General features: G+C 41.0%; 1 protein-coding gene across 2 annotated transcripts in view; it reads left to right on the top strand.

The window, feature by feature from the left end:
• Positions 1-21,114, top strand: part of MRTFA (myocardin related transcription factor A) — a 203,811-nt gene that overhangs the window by 63,734 nt on the left and 118,963 nt on the right. For both annotated transcript variants that reach the window (XM_052641223.1, XM_052641221.1), the window contains exons 3-4: positions 22-128; positions 13,205-13,466. In XM_052641223.1, the coding sequence (XP_052497183.1) occupies positions 66-128; positions 13,205-13,466 (325 nt within the window). In that variant the 5' untranslated portion in view covers positions 22-65. The remainder of the gene's footprint in view (positions 1-21; positions 129-13,204; positions 13,467-21,114) is intronic.

Below are 21,114 nucleotides of genomic sequence, written 5' to 3'. Positions count from 1 at the left end.
CTTCCTCTGCTCCCTGCCCAGGCTGGTCTTTAATTCCTTGAAGATGTCAAGCTCATTCCCACCTCATGGCCTTTGAACTTGTACCTGCTGTTTCCTCTGCATGGAAGACTGCTGCTTGTCAAATTCAGGTAGCGTCAGATTGTGTAGTGGTTGGAAGCGTGGGTTCTGAAACCTGATTGCCTGCTTTCAAGTTACTGTTTAACCTCTTGGTGCCTTCATTTCCTGAACTGTGAAAGATTGGATAATATAAGTAAATATCTCTTAATGTTGGGAGGGTTGAATACACACATATGAAGTGTCTCCACAGATAAATGCTCATTAAGTGTTGGCTGCTATTCAAGTCTCAGCTCAGATCTTATCTCCTCAGTGAGACCTTTCTTGAACATTTAATTTAAATCAGCCATCCCACACCCTCCATAAAAGTTATGGTTACCTGAAATTATTTTACTGTGTATTTATTTTTGTGTCTGTGTCTCTTATATTGTAATGTAGACCTCCATGAAAGAAGGATCATTTTCTCTTGCACTCCCAGTGCCTAGAACAATGCCTGATATTCAGTATATATTTGTTGGGAGAATTAATGGAAGTCAGATCCATCCCAGAAGGTCCTCTTAGTGACATTAAGACTGAAGGCAGTTAGTGTCACTCAGTGAAGGGTGTTCCCATGTGTACCCAACACCTTTAGGTTGTGGTCTCGGCTGTGGATATCTGGCAGGGGCTTGTTGAGAATGGTGTAGAGAGGTAATACAAAGAAAAAGAGTTGAACCTGCAGATAAAATACATATTTACTTTTCTTGATTCTAAATGTTTTTATTTATTTCTCCTGCTTCCAGCTGGTAAGTTCATGTCCTTTTTATAAGCCTTTGAGCTTACTTGTGTCTTTAAGTTTGGGGACAGCTGGTTGCCCCTCTGCATTATAAAGTTACAGCTTTATTGAGCTTCTTCTAAAATAGTGTGAGTAGAAAGTACCGATATGTAATTAGATACTCAGCTGTATATGATAATTTTAGGAATCAGAGGGATGGTCTAAAACTCAAAGTAGGCAGTGTGAGACGAGGCATTCCTGAGTTACCAGCAGAGTCAGGTGTGATAACAATTCATCATCCCCTTGTATCTGTATCTCTGCCTTTTCCTCTTACTGTCTTTTTTTTTTTTCTGTTTTCTTCCTGTTCTCATATTCCTTTTTGTTTCTGTCCTTCTACACATGTCCATGTTTTCCATGTGTATATGAGTGAAAATGTTAGTCACTCAATCGTGTCCAACTCTTTGTGACCCCATAGACTGTGTAGCTCACCAGGCTCTTCTGTCCATGGAATTCTCTTGGCAAGAATACTGGAGTAATAGCAAATGAAACAACTGACAAAGGATTAATTTCCAAAATATACAAGCAGCTCCTACAACTCAATACCAGAAAAACAAACAACCCAGTCAAAAAGTGGGAAAAAGACCTAAACAGACATTTCTCCAAAGAAGACATACAGATGGCTAACAAACACATGAAGAGATGCTCAACATTGCTCATTATTAGAGAAATTAAAATCAAACTATGATGAGGTTGTCGCCTGACACCAGTCAGAATGGCCATTGTCAAAAAGTCTACAAATGATTAATGCTGGAGAGGGTGTGGGGAAAAGGGAATGTTCTTGTACTATTGATGGGAATGTAAGTTGATACAGCCACTTGGAAGACAGTATGGAGATTCCTTAAAAACTAGGAATAAACCACCATATGACCCAGCAATCCCACTCCTAGGCATATACCCTGAGGAAACCAAAACTGAAAAAGACACATGTATCCAACATTCATTGCAGCACTATTTACAGTAGCTAGAACATGGAAGCAACCTAGATGTCCATCCACAGATGAATGGATAAGGAAGTTGTGGTGCATAGACACAGTGGAATATTACTTAGCCATAAAAGGAACACTTTTGAGTCAGTTCAAGTGAGGTGGATGAACCTAGAACCTATTATGCAGAGTGAAGTAAGTCAGAAAGAGAAAGATAAATATCGTATTCTAGCACTATACGGAATCTAGAAAAAGTGGTCCTGAAGAATTTATTTGCATGGCAGCAGTGGAGAAACAGACATAGAGGACAGACTTATGGACAAGGGGAGAGGGGAGGAGAGGTGAGGTGCGTGGGAAGAGTAGCAGGGAAACCTACATTGCCATATGTAAAGTAGATAGCCAATGGGAATTTGCTGTATGGCTCAGGAAACTCAGACAGGGGCTCTGTATCAACCTAGAGGGGTGAGAGGGGAAGGGAGATGGGAGGGAGGCTCAAAAGGGAGGGGATAGATTTATACCTGTGTCTGATTCATGTTGAGGCTTGACAGAAAACAACAGAATTCTGAAAAGCAATTATCCTTCAATTAAAAAATAAATTTAAAAAAAGTTAAAAAAAAAAAAAAGATAATACTGGCATGGATCGCCGTGCCCTTCTCCAGGGGATCTTCCTGACAGGAATTGAACCTGGGTCTCCCCCATTGCAGGCAGATTCTTTACTGTCTGAACCACCAGGGAACTGAAATGATATTTCTGTTATCTGACTTCGGCTCCTGCATCCAGTACCCAAAATCCCATTCACTATCCCCTCAGGTAGAGGTCCTCCTCTCTTCGCTGTTCTATTAGCAGAATTAGTGTTCTGCAGTCATTCTGGGTTAAAACCACGGTATCATCTTTGATACCTCCTTTTCTTCACTCCCCCCATGACCAAATACAAACCAATTGTATCACTTATGAATTCTCTCTTATTCATTAACTCAGCAGAGATTTGACTTTCTGCTCTGTGCCAGGTATGGCTCCATGTTGTGTGTGACAGTCCCTGGCTTTCTGCATTAACTACTGCAATTCAGGATTTCAGTAAGTTATACTTCGCCTAATGAAAGTAGCTTTGTAACTTTTTCCCCAACCTCATAGTCCTTTTTGCCAATCCAGTATTTATTCCACTGCCAGATTAATTCTCCAAAATGTTGTTTGATCATGCTGTTCCCTACTTTAAATTTAAATTTTATTTTATATTGAACTGTAGTCGATTTAGTCCTGTTTCCTAGAGTGAAGCTCAGCTTGCTGTTCCAGGCACATCTCATGTAGCTTGTATGCGATTGCCCTTTTAGAACATCTTCCACACCTTTTCACACCCATGTTTTTGTTTAGGCCCTTCTGTTTCCTGGAAGAATATAAGCTCCCTGAGGGCAGGAATTTGTTTTATTCACTATAGCATCCCTCAGCACCCAGAATACCTGGCATGGAGTAGGTACTCAGTAGATATTTATTGAGAGAGTGAATAAAAAATAAGTGAATCTTGTCAGTAGTACCCGTTTAAAAGTGTTTATTGACGTATAGTCAATTGGCAATGTTGTGTTAATTTCTGCTGTACAGCAAAGTGACTCAGTTAATATATTTATACTTCTCCAAATTTTTTTCCATTCTGGTTTATCACAGGACACTGAATACAGTTCCCTGTGGTATGCAGTAGGACCTTGTTGTTTATCCATTCTCTGTATAATCCCACACGCCCAGTACTCCCCTCCCCCGTGCCTCCCTCCCTGTTGACAGCTGCGAGTCTATTCTGCATGTGTGTGAGCCTGGTTCTGTTTTGTGGGTGCTGTGTGCTCAGTCGCTTCAGTCGCGTCTGACTCATGGCAACCCCGTGGACTGTGGCCCGCCAGGCTCCTCTCTCCATGGGACTCTCCAGGTAAGAACACCGGAGTGGGTTGCCATGCCCTCCCCCAGGGGATCTTCCCGACCCAGGGACTGAACCCAGGTCTCTTACATCTCCTGTCTTGGCAGATGGATTCTTTACCACCTGGGAAGCCCCATTCTGTTCTGTGATACTGTCCATTTTTTATGACTGTTCTCAAACTTTAGTGTCTTAGGAACCTGTTCTGATCTTGTGTGTATTTTTATTTGACCATAAATACCTACCTGTGACAGAACCTTTTTCTCTCTCCTTTTTTTTTTTTTTTGGTATCAGTGCCGACTGTGTGTATGTCATGTGGTTTCCATGAGGTTAATATAGTCAGTAGATGAGCGAATGTTCATTGAGTTCCTATTCCGTGTCAAGTATAATATCCAGCTACTTGAGTCAAAAAGACAATAGGGCAGAATCTCTTTCCTCAGTGCACTTAACTGCCTAGTGGAGGATCAGTCTGTTTTAATAGTAGTAAAAGTAAGCAGTGAGAAGCAAGCCCAGGATATTATGGAAACATAGCCTGTTGGAAAGTGATAATAGGAAGAAGAAGGTGGGTTGCAGAAGAGGCGATTCTAGGCAGTCACAAGTAGAAAGCAGCAGTAGCTGCTTCAGTTCAGTTCAGTTCAGTTGCTCGGTCGTGTCCGACTCTTTGCGTCCCCATGAATCGCAGCACGCCAGGCCTCCCTGTCTATCACCAACTCCCGGAGTTCACTCAGACTCACGTCCATCGAGTCCGTGATGCCATCCAGCCTTCTCATCCTCTGTTGTCCCCTTCTCCTCCTGCCCCCAATCCCTCCCAGCATCAGAGTCTTTTCCAGTGAGTCAACTCTTCTCATGAGGTGGCCAAAGTACTGGAGTTTCAGCTTTAGCATCATTCCTTCCAAAGAAATCCCAGGGCTGATCTCCTTTAGAATGGACTGGTTGGATCTCCTTGCAGTCCAGGGGCCTCTCAAGAGTCTTCTCCAACACCACAGTTCAAAAGCATCAATTCTTCGGCGCTCAGCCTTCTTCACAGTCCAACTCTCACATCCATACATGACCACTGGAAAAACCATAGCCTTGACTAGATGGACCTTAGAGGGGAGTAATGAGAAGTGAAGCAAGTGCTCTGAAGGGCCCTGTACTGCTGTTACTGAAGAGGCAGTTCTGTATTGTTAGCTTTTACATGTTTTGTTGGAATAAGAGGAAAGACTTTGATGGCTGATTCCCTGTAGAATGATTGGGAGGAGCTGAAAACCTGAAGTGAGCAAAAGCTGAAGATCCATGGAAGTTTTCTGAAAAAAAAAAAAAAAAAAAAAATTACTTGGGTGGTAAAGTTTTTGTTACTTGAAATGCCTTCATGCTTGAGTGATAGGCTATATAAGCAATTCCATTTTGAAAATAATTTTTTTCTGGGAATTTGAATGTATATTCTATCTCAGTTTCCAATGCTGTTGTTAAGAAGTCTGATGTCATTTATTGTATCTCCCAATGTTGTAGGTAAGGCATTTGGGCAGGGCTTAGCTTGGGGGATTCTTCTGTTCCACGTGGTGTTAACTTGGTCCACATGGTGTCATTCAGCAAGTAACTGCGCTTGCCTAGTGGGTACAAGAGAGTACCTGCCTGCCACTTCGGTGGGGGTATCTGGAAGGCTAGTCTTAGCTAGGTCCCTTTTCTTTTTAGTATAGTCTTGAGACCTCTTTTTATGGTCTGTGCATCAGAATAGCTGAACTTCTGGGAGTGCAAGGCTTACACAGTAAGAGTTTTAAAGATTTGGTTTATCTGTTAAAGTAAATCGAGGGGAATAAAAGTAAAAATCTGTACAGCTAAAAAAAGGTTCATTAATTGATTTTTTAAAACCACTTTTTATACAGAGAAACTTTTTTTTGAAAGAAGAACCATATCATTTGGTTGTGTGAAACTTTTATCACAGTTCGTAATACAAAATCATGATAGTGTATACTTTTTCAGATTTATCAGCTGTCTGCCTGAGCTCTTCCATTTCTCTGACACATTTTGTGCTGTTGCTTCTGGTTACATATGCCGCTCGGCACCAGCAGAAGGCAGGCGGCCCAAAAAGGGGGTGGGGAGGAGAAAAGATGAGGCGGAACCAGGCCAGCAGGAGAGGGAAACAGATGGGCTGTGGGAGATGACCCTGCCCCCATGTTGTTTTTGTTCTGGCTGCTACTGATCAAATGTGAATCAGCAGCCAAGAAATTGAGGTTGGTGATCCTATGATGAAAAAGAAAGTTTGACTTTGGACTCAGTAGAAGTATAAATTCACACCCCTCAAACATGATGCAGATTTTTTTCTCTTGGTTATTTTCATTACCTTTCCTTGGAGATATTTTGGAAGGTATTTTGAGACATAACTTAAAATTTTTTCTAAATAGCATTATACATATAATCTGAGATAAATATTACTCTTTCAGCTTTTCTTTTTCATGCAAATTGTACAGTAAATAAAATTTTAGGAGTATTCGAGAACTGGTAGAGTAGACTTAATCTATGATGGCAGTGCCTCAGCATTTTTGGTTCTTGTCTCTGGATTCCCAGTTGACTAGGACTTTCTCCTGTAGGCTATTTAAAAGTGAATAGAAAGTAGGTATGTTTGCTGGAGAAATAAATCTTCCCAGTGTATATATTTCATGCTAAATATTCTCTCTTTTCTTTTGTCAGTGCTTGCAATTGACTTTTGTTTGGCTTATTTTCTAAGGTGAAGATTAAGGAAACCTTGCTTTATGTCTTACCAAGTCTTTACATTGTTCTATGGAAGACTCTTATTTAAAAAAAAATTTTTTTTTAAAAAATTATAAGAATGTTAGCAAACATACACCAACCAGTATAGAGAGAACAGTGGTATAATGAATCTCCATATGCCCGATATAAAGCTTCAGCAGTTCAGTGTTGGGCCACTCTGTTTCATCTGTTCTGCCTGCCCCTAGTGATTTTTTATGGAAGAATTTTATTGTAATACCATTTAATGTTAGCATTTTAAAAGAAATCTTTCAATTAAATTGAAATCAATTAACTTGGAATCTTTCAATTAAATACTACTGTAGCATGTAACTTGCCCGGTAAAAATGTGTGGTAAACTATCTATATAGGTATGTAAAATTTTCATGTGACTTCTTCAACCCCTTAATAATATTATAAATATGGAACTTAATCCCTTTACCAGCTCAGCTGGTTAAGAATCTGCATGCAGTGTGGGAGACCTGGGTTCAATCCCTGGGTTGGGAAGATCCCCTGGAGAAGGGAAAGGCTGCCCACTCCAGTATGAATTCCATGGACTGTATAGTTCATGGGGTTGCAAAGAGCAGGATATGACTGAGCAACTTTCACAATCAGATGCTAAACTATTAAATTCTGAATGGAACACGGAGGAAAAGGTTTTCAAACTGCGTTTTCTTTCATTCAAGATAGTGGCAGGCAGTCATGGTCGGGTCGTTACAGAATTTGATATTCCTTTCTGTAATCTGCTAAAAATGCACAAGTCTAAAAAACATCACTATTTAACTTCATTTTTCTTCATGCCTGGACTTGGTTTGACTTTCTTTGAGAGGCCATATTCTGGTTTCTTTTAAAGAGAAATCTTTTTTTTTTTTTTAAAAAAAGAAGTACCGGTTATATGTGTTAAGTACATACCAGAATTACAGACTAATACAGTTTAACTTCATTTGCTTGGTTTAAAAAAATCATGATATCATGTGATGGGTGGATCTTTATTGTCTTTTGGGAGTGGTAACACATGTGAATGTCAGATCGCTGAATCTTAGCAATAATAATTTTCTGATTCAAAGGAACAGGAGAAAGGTTGTTCTGAATTACGGAAAAATGAATTTAAGGGCACTTTAAAGAATAGACAATTTATTCTTTCAAACTCAGTGACTAATATGGGTTAGTTTAGTAAATTATTTCTTAAGCAGAGATCTTGCCAAGCTATTTCAAAATTATTGTGGTGAAAAACATATGATACTGAAGTTACCATCTTAATAATTTTTAAGTGGATAGCTCAGTAGTGTTAAGTATATTCACATTATTGTCCAACAGATCTCTAGAATTTTTGCATCTTACAAAGCTGAAGCTCCACATTGAGAAACACTATTGCCAGGGCATTTAAAATGCAAAAATAGCTCATTTGAAATGAGAAATATATTTCAAATGTATTCTCATTTGAAATGAGAAATGTTAACATTTACATATTAACATTGACTGTGTTATGTGTTAGTCTCTTTTGTAATTGTGTTAAGAATTATACATTATGAGGCAGTATTTTAGTTTTTCTCTTAATCTGGTAAACACTATAAAATTACTGGCATTCTTTTATCCTACCCCTCCCTCAAGTAGCATAAAATTTTTATTAATCTCATACTTGGTTGTAGACTCATTGATATCAGTGAAGTCTGAAATAAGGAGATTTTGCTGTTTTGTTAAGAACTTTTTATATGAAAGTATGATTCTTCCCCAGCAGCTTACCTGGAGTACTTGAATGAGGTTTGCTGATTCCTGTCCAATCTTATATCATTCAGATTCTCCTCGAGACCTGCCTGTCTTGGTCCCCAGATTATCTTTTAAGTGTCTTTCATTTGCTTTTGTCTTATGGACAAGTGTTTATCAAGTGGATGTTAAATGTGCAAATACTATTTGCAGGGTCTATCTGCTGTGTACACACACAGTTGTTACCATCTCAGTTAAGTTTCTCCTTTTCTAATGAGAGGTATAAATTCATATAGTCTTTTCCCAGTTTTATTGAGATATAATGGATAATATAGCACGGTGTAAGTTAAAGGTGTAAGGTGTACATAATGATTTGACTTACATATACTGTGAAATGTTTACCACAATAAGTTTTGTCAACTTTCATCATCTCGTATAAATGAAAAATTTTTTCTTCTTTGTGATGAGAGCTCTTAGGATATACTCCTTTAAAAACTTTCAAATAACATATAAACAGTGTTAGCTCCACTTATGATTGGAAGTTTGTATTTTTGACAACCTTCATCCAATTCCTCCACCTCCCACCCCCACTTCTGGTAACTACAAGTGTGATCTTTTTTTGTGTGAGTTTTAATTTTTGTTTTGTTTTTTAGATTTCATATATTTGTCTTTTTCTGTCTGATTTAGTTAACTTAGCATGATGTGCTCAAGGTCTCTTCATACTTCTGCAGATAGCAGTATTTCCTTCTTTTTTGTGGCTGAGTAATATTCCAGTGTCTCTTCACCACCCTAAAGTTGAAGTTTTGGTACTATCTTGCTTCTGCTTTCCTTAGGACTCATTTGGGGGGGTTGGGAGAGAGAGAGAGAGAGTGTGTGTGTGTGTTTGTTTAAACTCCTCAGTGCCATCATCTATGTGCATTTGTGTGTCTGTGTGACCATGCTCATATGTTTCAGGGTGATTGAGGATTCTGTCCTAAGGAGTTTGAGTCTCAAACGATTACTGCGCGCCACCCCCCCCCCCCCAGGTTTTTTTTAATCTAAAATTTCACTGATTTATACTTTAGTGAAATTGAATCCAACTTTACAGAGAAGTTTCAGTCCTGTCAGACTCAAAACCTCCTTTTCTGTCCTCTGTGGACATTAAAACCTCAGCTGTATGGCCACCAAGACCAGCAGCTTCCCCAGAGCCAACCTGTGCTGTTCAGCGTCTTGACTACTTTCATCTCACCACTGTGATTCCTAGTTCCTGCCTCATTCCTGGAGCCAGGGGTTTCTCTACTTTCTTGTTAGTTCAGCTATGCATTTAAAACACTTGTTCAGTTTTTCCCAGCATTTCTAGGTGTTATATAGCTAAGAAACATTCAGACTACCTGGTCCCTGCCCCATTGGTAGAAATTGAAATTGGCCTCTTCACTTGACAAAATAGACTGGAACCCAAAGATGGGACCTGAGGCCACAGAGCATGTCTGAGAAACACCTAGACTTAGGCTCTGGGCCTCCTGATTGGTTTCTCTCTCCTGCAGGGGACAAGGAAAGATGTGGCTCAGTCATGAACTTGAGTGACTTTTGGCAGACCCTAAGCCCACGCCCCACTGCCCGGAGCCTGTCTGGGGATGCAGAACTTAGGGTCTGTCCCACGGAGTTTGGGGAAGGGCTGCAGATGCAGGGGTGGCGGAGGGCAGGGGCAGACGGGCTCAGGGAGAGGCTGGGCACTCAGGCTTCCTGGAGCCAGGCTGCAGCTCCTCCACGTGGTCCACGGAGAGCCGGCCCACAGCCCCCAACACAGAGCTCTACTCCCTGACAGGATTTTTGAATATCATGAAATTGAATTTTTTAGTCTGAAAAGGCTCCTGTTAAGGAAAGCAAACATGCTATTAGCAAACAGGCCAGATGGATTAATCATGTATAACAATTGTTTTCTCCCAGTACACATAGAGACATGGCTTAAATGATGGTAAATCATAGATAAGATGGGCAAAATTCTTTGAAGGTCAGATTCTGGATTTTCTTGGTAGGCATTTGTTATTATATAATTCCTAAACTTTTTCAAACCCTTTAACAATTGTTTTCCAGTGTTTGCCCATACTATCTCTTAGACTATTGTGTTCCTAATATATTTTTTTTCTTTTGAACATCCCTCACTCACTTTCTTTCATCCTTTTTGGAGTAGAGAGTCCTTCTTAATATCCCTGTTCTTCTTAATGTCAAACCCCTCCCCCTTTAATTGCTCTTACCTGGATCATTTCCTTTCCTTTGTATTTTATGAGGATCACCCAGAACTACAGTTAGCTTTGGGCACAGTGAAAGCTTTACATAATGGTGGATGTGATGGTCCTTTTAGTTTTCAATGTCTTTCTTCATTTCATGGCTTTCCAATATTTTGGTGATTTCTTCATCTGAAGCATGTTGGTTGCAAGTCCTCACTAAAGTCTTCAGGGAGCCCCTAGGTCCTCTTTTTAGATTAAGACTTATAGCCTTTTCATTATAAAAACAATACATGTTTTAGAGAAAATTTGGAAACTAAAAGTAAAAATTTTCATAGTCCAACAAACAAAACCTATTTTGTGTTTTGGTAGACTTCCTCATGGCTTCAGTTGGTAGAGAATCTGCCTGCAATGCAGGAGACCCTGGATTGATCCCTGGGTTGGGAAGATCCCCTGGAGAAGGAAATGGTAACCCACTCCAGTATTCTTGCCTGGGAAATCCCATGGACAGAACCTGGCGGGCTACAGTCCATGAAGTCACAAAGAGTTGGACGTGACTGAGTGACTCTTTATGGTCTTTTTCCCCCTGTGTAATATTTTTATATCTTACTTTTTAAAACTTTAAATAAACATTTTCTGCATTTTAAATGCTTTGAAAAAAATCTTCTTCATAATTCCACAGGATTTGATGGGTGAATATAGTCTTAATTCCCTTAACCGTTAATTCTCATCTTTTTGGAAAGACTTTCATGTTATTTGTATTCTTTTTCATTTTTAAAGATCTTTTTCTTATATTGCCATGTGTTTTGCTTTTTAATATCCCATTCCTGGGTACTATGATTAAATATTCAGGTAGGTTAAAATATTTGAGCTAAAAACCAAAAGCACTGCTTTGAAAAGATAATTTGCACCTCAGTGTTCACATGTACCTCAACAGCATTATTTACACTTGGCAAGATATGGAAACGACCTAAGTGCCTATCAGCAGATGAGTGGATAAAGACGTGATATACATATACACACACATGTACACATATATGTATATATGTGTGTACACACACGTACATATATGTGTGTGTGTACACACACGTACACACAGTGGAACACTGTTCAGCCATGAAAAACAACAGTTTTTTTTTTCTTCCCCATTTGCAGCAACATGGATGGACTTGGAGGGCATTTTGTTAAGTAAAATAAGCCATAGAAAGACAGGTACTGTATGATATCACTTACATGTGGAATCTAAAAATATGCAGCCAACTAGTGAATATAACAAAAAAGGAGCAGACTCACAGACACAGGGAAGAAGCTGGTGGTTTCCAGTGGGGGGCTGGTGGGGGTGGAGAGGCAATATGGATGGACGAGGAATGGGAGGTACAGACTATTGGGTCTCAGATAGGATCAAGGATGTAGTGTACAAAATGGGGAATATAGCCAGTATTTAGATGGAAAGTAACCTTTAAAGGTTGTATAAAAATTTTAAAAAATTTGAGCAATTATCTGTTATCAAACAGACATCTCCATATTTCTATGTGGAATCTAGTGGTTAAGGAATTCTTAAAGAAATTTTCTCCCCCAGATTAAGTTGGTACAATATACTTTAATATCTTGTACTCATTAAGTATTATTTCTCAAGATACTTTTCCTTAGTAGTTGGAAGGTAAGCGTGATCTCATAGCTCTTTCTCCTTGCTACTGTTGCCTTTTATCCTATGAGAGGTGTATATGCGTTGGTTTTTTTTATTTCTATAGTATTTTATTTAAAAGTTTATTTTAGTTGGAGGATAATTACTTTAGAATATTGTGATGGTTTTTGCCATATATCGACATGTTGTGCATTGGTTTTATTTCAATTGTACATTGTCTTCCTGAGTGATATAGTTGAGGACAGTTGCCAGACTTGAAATCTCATGCACTCTGTGAGCATCAGTTCAGTTCAGTCGCTCAGTCGTGTCCGACTCTTTGCGACCCCATGAATCGCAGCACACCAGGCCTCCCTGTTCATCACCATCTCCCAGAGTTCACTCAGACTCACGTCCATCGAGTCCATGTTGCCATCCAGCCATCTCATCCTGGGTCGTCCCCTTCTTCTCCTGCCCCCAATCCCTCCCAGCATCAGAGTCTTTTCCAGTGAGTCAGCTCTTCTCATGAGGTGGCCAAAGTACTAGAGTTTCAGCTTTAGCATCATTCCTTCCAAAGAAATCCCAGGGTTGATCTCCTTCAGAATGGACTGGTTGGATCTCCTTGCAGTCCAAGGGCCTCTCAAGAGTCTTCTCCAACACCACAGTTCGAAAGCATCCATTCTTCGGCGCTCAGCCTTCTTCACAGTCCAACTCTCACATCCGTACATGACCACAGGAAAAACCATAGCCTTGACTAGACGGACCTTAGTCGGCAAAGTAATGTCTCTGCTTTTGAATATGCTATCTAGGTTGGTCATAACTTTTCTTCCAAGGAGTAAGCGTCTTTTAATTTCATGGCTGCAGTCACCATCTGCAGTGATTCTGGAGCCCAAAAAAATAAAGTCTGACACTGTTTCCACTGTTTCCCCATCTATGTCCCATGAAGTGATGGGACCGGATGCCATGATCTTCGTTTTCTGAATGTTGAGCTTTAAGCCAACTTTTTCACTCTCCACTTTCACTTTCAGCAAGAGGCTATTTAGCTCCTCTTCACTTTCTGCCATAAGGGTGGTGTCATCTGCATATCTGAGGTTACTGTGAGCATAGTAGATATTAATTTAATAATAATGCTAGCTTACTTTACAAAAAACTTTTTAAGAATAGTGGTAGCGCACCAGTAATATAATATTAGTATTCAGCATTCTGTACTCAGTGGAATTGTCCCTTTTCCACGTCTGAACTTTTCGTTTCTTTTTCCGTTTCCAGGTTGCCATCACGAAAGCCAAGGTGGATTTCTCCAGTGTAGTGTGCCTGCCCCCTTCCGTCATTGCTGTGAATGGGCTGGACGGAGGAGGGGCTGGCGAGAACGACGATGAACCCGTTCTGGTGTCCCTGTCCGCGGCTCCCAGCCCCCAGAGCGAGGCTGTTGCCAATGAGCTCCAGGAGCTCTCCTTGCAGCCCGAGCTGACCCTCGGCCTCCACCCTGGCAGGAATCCCAATTTGCCTCCACTTAGTGAGCGGAAGAATGGTGAGTAGATGTGGAATTATTGAATTGCATGATTTGAACGAAGGTCTTCATGTTTATGATGTCATAGATTCTTTAATTTATGTCTCTTGGAAGTTTCTGATAATTGTACTATTTCTTATAAAATGGAGAAATAAGAAGTTTAGATGATCACTGTAAGCCCAGCATTTCCTGCCTGGATCACCATAATTATGTTCTATTTTTTCCCTACTTCTTTGCTTCTCCCTATGTAGTAATATAAACCTATAGACACATTTATGTAAGACTTATATTAATTGGGGAGCCAAATTGTTTTGGCTAATCTTGCCCTCTTAATTTTCCATAATTTTGGAATCAGCTTGTGAAATGCTACAAGAAAACTCATTGAGATTTTTTTCTTCCAAATGAAGAATTTCAAACATATGATGAAATAGAGAGTTTTACAATGCACACCTTTATATCCATCACTCAGAGTCTACCATTAACATTTTATGATATTTTCTTTATAATAGATCTATCCCTCAGTGCATCAATCCACCTTATTTTTTGGATGCATTTCAAAGTAAATTGCAGACATTAGTACATTTCCATTTTATCAAAGTATAACATTGATACAGAAGAACACAAATTGTAAGCATTGTGGTTGTTGAGTTATCATAAAGTGAATATACATGCATAATTACTACTTACGGGAGAAATAAAACATTTCCAGCACCCCAGAACCACCCCTTGTGCTTCTTCCCAATCAGTATTTTCTCTTCCTGCCCAGGGAAAACTACCGTCCTGACTTATAATATAATAGGTTAGCTAATGGGTTACATTGTTTGTTTCTAAACTTGGGGCTTCCCTGGTGGCTCAGATGCTAAAGAATCCACCTGCAGTGTAGGAGACCTGGGTTCAATCCCTGGGTCAGGACGATCCCCTGGAGAAGGGAATGGATATCCGCTCCAGTGTTCTTGCTGGAGAACCCCATGAACAGAGAAGCCTGGCGGCTGCAGTCCACAGGGTCACAAAGAGCTGGACACAGCTGAGCGACAGCGCGCACGCAGACTTGATGTGAACGGGCTCGGCGTTCCTTTGGTGGCTTCTTTTATGCTTTTGAAATTTTTGTGTTGAACTGTGTGTGGCTTTATTTTCATTGCTGCACAAACTGCTTCATGATTGTAATTTGTCCGTTTTTACTTTTGATGGATATTTGGTTTGTTTTAGTTTGAGGCTATTACGAATCACGCTGCTGTGGAGTTCTTGTACATGTCTTTGGGTGCACTTGTTGGGATTTTGATTTTAAGGGGGGGGAAATATACATTGTAAATATTGGGTCTTCTGTCCATTTAGTTAGTTTTATGTCTCTGGTTAAATAGGCCTTCTTTAATATTTAGGCACTGATTTTATAATTTTTTTCCGCAAAGGTCATGCAGGTATTTTATTAGGTTTGTTCCCTGCTGTCTTTTTCTTAGGCAGATAGTATAAGTGGTATATTTTTATAAAATATGTTTTGACTGTTTGGTAGTTGTACCGAATACCAAACCTTTTCAAAACTCCTCTGACTTTTCTACATCATGGCCTCCATTTCCACCCCCTCTGCCCGCTGCTGCTTTCTTGCTGACCCTTACTGGTCCTTCAGTATTCTGTTTGGACATCACTCCCTTTGAGAAGCCTGCTGTCACTCGTCACCACTGGTAGGTGTCTCTCTTTGTGTTTGCCCGGTTGCCCTTTGTCATTGTACTTCTCCATCTCCCTGTGTGGTAATTGGCATTCTCCACTCAACTGAGCCTGAAGTCAGACATTGTTACACTCCACTCAGAACCCTTCAGTGACTTGCCATGAGACCTAAGACGAAATCGTAGTTCTTATGAGGTGGTCCTGGTATCACCTCTGACCTGATTTCTCACCTCTGTTCCCCAGCTCATTCTGTTCCAGCCATGCTTGCTTCCCTGCTATTTCTTGAACGGGTCAAGTATGCTTCCACCCCAGGACCTTGACACTTGTCCTGTTACTGAAGTTCCTGCACAAATGTCATTTCTTTGGGAGGCCTTTTCCCACCTGTCTTATCTAAGATAGCACCTCCTGTGACTGTCCTGCTTTGCTTTTCTCTAAGCACTTACTGTGGCTTGTATGTGTGGATTTGTACGTGCGTGTATATGTCTTTATTATCTGTATTCCTCATCTTTGATAGTATTTACGTTTCATGAGGCTAGAAACTTTTTTGTTTACAGTGTATATTCTACTCTTGGTCCGTAGCAGGCACCCAGTAAATATTTGTTGAATAAATAGGTGAATGGTCTACATGTTTGTGGCAAGAACTCTGTTTTACGTCCATAGTGGGAAATGTAGTGGAAACTCAAGCATTTTTTTATTTTGGGAAATAGTAGACACTCAAGCAATTGTTTGTGTTCTTTTCTCATTTCTAATTTCTACTTATTTCCCCAAGATGGCAGAAAGTTCAGTTTATTTATATGCTAAGGGGAAAGAGTTAGTCCAGAGGGAAAAGCTGGAGACAGAAAAAGAGAAAGGATGACTGATGGAACAAAGTTCTTGGGAGATGTGAAAGGATGGGATCCAAAAGATACTGGCTCTGCCTTGAGCGTTAGTGGGGCCCGGCATTCCTCTGGAATGGGAGGGACAGCGGCGAAGAGGACGACAGACGGTAGACAGCAACGCTCTCGTATCTTGGGCAGGAAGCGGGGAAATTAGCGCTGACAGCTGTGGTGGTCTCAGTGGAGTAGGAGGCAGCAGTTGCTGTCGAGCCGTTGGGGGTGTTACCGTCTAGGCGTTGGTGTGTCTTCAGCCTTTCTCTCTCTGTTCTTTGTCATATAAATCACCGGATTTCCCCCCCACCCAGCCATTTTGAATAACAGCAATTCCCTTCCCTTTATAGTCAAGCTCCTAAAAGAGGAGTTTATGGTTACTGTCTCTACTTTCCCGCCTTCTGGCCTCTGTCCCTGCCTCTCTTCAGAAGCTCCCATTGCCAAAATCATTAGTGTTCTTTTGTTGTGGATCAGATAGGGACTCTTCATTCTGTTTGACCTCAATGCACCATTTGGTTGGCCACCGCCCCCCACCCCCGAAGCTTTTTCTCCAGTGATGTCTGTGACACTGCTCTAGTTTTAAAGACTTGATCTTGCTAGTCACTCCCCTGCACAGATCTTTTTACTTTCTCTGCTTACCTCTCCCTTTCATGCATCACAGCCTTGTCGTGGTGAAGTGGCTTATGTAACTCAGTGAAGCTATGAGCCATGCCATGCAAGGCCACACAACATGTACAGGTCATAGTGGACAGTTCTGACAAAACGTGGTCACCGGAGGAGGGAATGGCAAACCATTCCAGCATTCTTGCCGCAAGAGCCCCATGGACAGTATGAAAAGGCACAAAGTGTATGACACTGGAAGATGAGCCCCGCAGGTTGGAAGGTGTCCAGTATGCTACTGGGGGAGAGCAGAGGGCAATTACTAATACTTCCAGAAACAATGACATGGCCGGGCCAAAGTGGAAAAGATGCTCAGCTGTGGATGTGTCTGGTGGTGAGAGTAAAAGTCCGATGCTGTGAAGAACAATATTGCATAGGAACCTGGAATGTCAGGGCCGTGAATCGAGGTGAATCGGATGTGGTAGATGAGTAGATAGCATCACCGACTCACTGGACATGAATTTGAGCAAACCCTAGGGGATAGTGAAGGACAGAAGAGCCTGGAGTGCTGCAGTCCGTGGAGTCACGGAGAGTCAGACGTGACTTACTGACTGAACAACAATGGCAACGACTGCTCACCTCTCAAATTTTATTACTCTCCAGTGTTCAGCTGTAGAGGCTTCTTACTTCTTACCTGGTATCTTTGCCTTGAATGGTTTCCCCCAGAATTCTGGCTTTAACCACCATTATATGCCATTGACTTCGTATTCTATCTCCAGGCCATGTCTCTGCCCTGAGTCCAGACTCTTAGGCTTGGCTGCCTTGTGTTTTCATTGGATGTGCTACAGACTGAATATGCTCAGAGCAAAACTCATCATCTTATTGCTGTTACTCCTGAATTCTGCATTGTAGGAATTGGGACCACCTTTTACCCAGATGTTCAGAACAGGGAGTTGTTTTGTTTTCTACCTGAATGAAAACATAAAGAGTTTCATTTGTTTCATAATCAGATAAAGTATAGGAAAAAAGAAAAGAAAAATTCCCTCCTAACTGTGCAGTTCAGTGATAGCCAGTAGGAGCAGTTAGTATATTTTCTGTCATTTTTTGTTTGTTCATTTATTTGTTTACTCTTATACATACATACTCTGTGTAAATTAGTTCCGTGTAATATTATGAGATTTTGCTGTATCATTCAGCTGTCTTAGAAAACATTTTTCTCTGATATTTGAATTGTGTGTGTATACATTTAGCTTTTAGCCAGTCTCCTTTGAAACTCTTGCCTTGGTTTTATTTTTTTATGTTGCAAATAAAACTGCAGTAAACATCTTGGTATAAATCTTGGTGCAAGTAACTGTAGGACAAACTTGCAGGAGTGGATGAAAAGATAAGGACATAAAGAACACTCTGTCCTTCTGATGGCAAAAGTAGCATGTTTGGGTGTGAAGTTTTGAATTTTAAAGTCATTATTTCCAAATTGTCCTACAGAAGTAATTTTTAATTCCATCTTCTTTCTTTTTCCTCTTTCCTCCCAGCCACCGATTTTTGTAAATTTCACAATGGTCATTTCTACTGAATTCATTCTTTTCTTGCAGTCTCTACGGCTGACACTTCTTAATAATGGTCATGTTTGGATTACTCCAAGAATGGCCTTCTAACTCATGTCTCCTTGGTTTAGATCTTGTCCCTGTGGCCCCTGGGATGATCTTTCTAAGCCATAAATGAGGTTGATGCTCTCCTTCGTGAAATCCCTTCAGTTCAATTCATTTCAGTCGCTCAGTCATGTCCGACTCTTTGTGACTCCATGAATCGCAGCACGTCAAGCTTCCCTGTCTATCACAAACTCTCGGAGTTTACCCAAACTCATGTCCATCAAGTCCCTTGCTGCTGCTAAGTTGCTTCAGTCGTGTCCGACTCTGTGCGACCCCATAGATGGCAGCCCACCAGGCTCCGCCGTCCCTGGGATTCTCCAGGCAAGAACACTGGAGTGGGTTGCCATTTCCTTCTCCAATGCATGAAAGTGAAAAGTGAAAGTGAAGTCGCTCAGTCGTGTCTGACTCTCTGTGACCCCATGGACTGCAGCCCACCAGGCTCCTGCGTCCATGGGATTTTCCAGGCAAGAGTACTGGAGTGGGGTGCCATCGCTCTCTCCCTTAGCGGATCCCAGTTCCTCCCCTTGTTCTCATCCTGGCAGACCTTCACAGCCAGCTTCTGCCCCGCCCCTCATCTCTTCCTGCTCACAGTATAATATTTAGGTTTTCCTATAAGAGACACTTCCACTGCTCAGTTCCACTTCATGTCCTCTTTTTCCTTTCTGGAAGAACCTTCTTCCTCCTCCTCTTCTGACTCTTGTTTCTTTCAAGTCTGGAACCAGGGAAAGGAGCTGCTTCTTTCAGGACTTCTTCCTCAGACTCTCAGGTTAGGGGCTTGCCCTTTGTGTTCTTCAGAAGAACCCTGTGCATAATTGCCTACTTATTTGTTATCATATTTGACTAGATGAGAAACTTTGTGAAAGGAAGGATTATGTTTTATTTATTGTGGTATCTTTCAGTTCAGTTCAGTTGCTTAGTGTTGTCTGACTTTTTGAGACCCCATGGACTGCAGCACGCCAGGCCTCTTTGTCCATCACCAGCTCTCAGAGTTTACCCAAACTCATGTCCATTGAGTTGGTGATGCCATACAACCATCTCATCCTTTGTCATCCCCTTCTCCTCCCACCTTCAATCTTTCCCAGCATCAGGGTCTTTTCCAATGAGTCAGTTCTTCGCATTAGGTGGCCAAAGTATTGGAGTTTCAGCTTCAACATCAGTCCTTGCCATGAATATTCAGGACTGATTTCCTTTAGGGTGGACTGGTTGGATCTCTCTGCAGTCCCAGGGACTCTCAAGAGTTTTCTCCAATGCCACAGTTCAAAAGCATCAATTCTTCAGTGTTCAGCTTTCTCTATAGTCCAACTCTCACATCCATACATGACTACTGGAAAAACCATAGCCTTGACTAGATGGACCTTTGTTGGCAAAATAATGTCTCTGCTTTTTAATATGCTGTCTAGATTGGTCATAACTGTACTTCCAAGGAGTAAGCGTCTTTTAATTTCATGGCTGCAATCACCATCTGCAGTGATTTTGGAGCCCAAACAAATAAAGTCAGCCACTGTTTCCACTGTTTCCCCATCTATTTGCAACAAAGTGATGGGACTGGATGCCATGATCTTAGTTTTCTAACTTTTTCACTCTTCTCTTTCACTGTCATCAAGAGGCTCTTTAGTTCTCCACTTCCTGCCATAAGGGCGGTGTCATCTGCATATCTGAGGTTATTGATATTTCTCCTGGCAATCTTGATTCCAGCTTTTGCTTCCTCCAGCCCAGTGTTTTTCATGATGTACTCTGCATATAAGTTAAATAAGCAGGGTGACAATATACAGCCTTGACGTACTCCTTTCCCAATTTGGAACCAGTCTGTTGTTCCATGTCCAGTTCTAACTGTTGCTTCCTGACCTGCATACAGATTTCTCAAGAGGCAGGTCAGGTGGTCTGGTATTCCCATCTCTTTCAGAATTTTCCACAGTTTATTGTGATCCACACAGTCAAAGGCTTTGGCATAGTCAATGAAGCAGAAATAGATGTTTTTCTGGAACTCTCTTTTTCGATGATCCAACAGATGTTGGCATCTTAATCTCTGGTCTCTCTGCCTTTTCTAAAACCCGCTTGAACATCTGGAAGTTCTCGGTTCACGTACTGTTGAATCCTGGCTTGGAGAATTTTGAGCATTACTTTACTAGCGTGTGAGTGCAGTTGTGAGTGAGATGAATGGTATCTTTAGTGCCTAGCCCAAAACTCTAATGTACCCATGAATCAAGAAGTGAAAGTCATTCAGTTGTGTCTGACTCTTTGTGACCCCATGAACTATACAGTTCATGGAATTCTCCAGGCCAGAATACTGGAGTGGGTGGCCTTTCCCTTCTCCAGGGGATCTTCCCAACCAAGGAATTGAACCCAGGTCTCCCACATTGCCAGCTGAGCCACCAGGGAAGCCCAAGAATACTCGAGTGGGTAGCCTGTCCCTTTTCTGGCAGATCTTCCCAACCCAAGAATCAAATTGGGGTCTCCTGCATTGCAGGTGGATTCTAAACTGAGCTGTCAGGGAATCAAGAAGGGAGCTTGTTAAATGCAGTTTCTGATTCTGTAGATCCGGGTGAGGCCCGAGATTCTGCATTAAAAAATTTTTTTTTAATTGAAGTATAGTCAATATATAATGTTGTGTTAATTTCTACTGTACAGCAGTGTAGTTCAGATATAAATTTATGTACATATTCTTTTTCACCATGGTTTATCACAGCATATTGAATATAGTTTCCTATCCTATAGTAGGACCTTGTTTATCCATAGAGATTCTGCATTTCTAACCGGTATCCATTGGCAATGCTAGTGCTGTTGATCTGAGTATCAAGGGGTTTGATAAATGTTTGTGGAATGTGTGAGCAAATGAATGAGTGGTGAAACTAAAACTATTAACTCACTGCAACACTGATTTATTAAATCTGAGCA

The sequence above is a fragment of the Budorcas taxicolor genome, chromosome 5 (assembly GCF_023091745.1).
Source record: "Budorcas taxicolor isolate Tak-1 chromosome 5, Takin1.1, whole genome shotgun sequence".
In the NCBI taxonomy this organism is placed as follows: domain Eukaryota; kingdom Metazoa; phylum Chordata; class Mammalia; order Artiodactyla; family Bovidae; genus Budorcas; species Budorcas taxicolor.
This window is presented reverse-complemented; position numbering and strand designations above follow the sequence as displayed.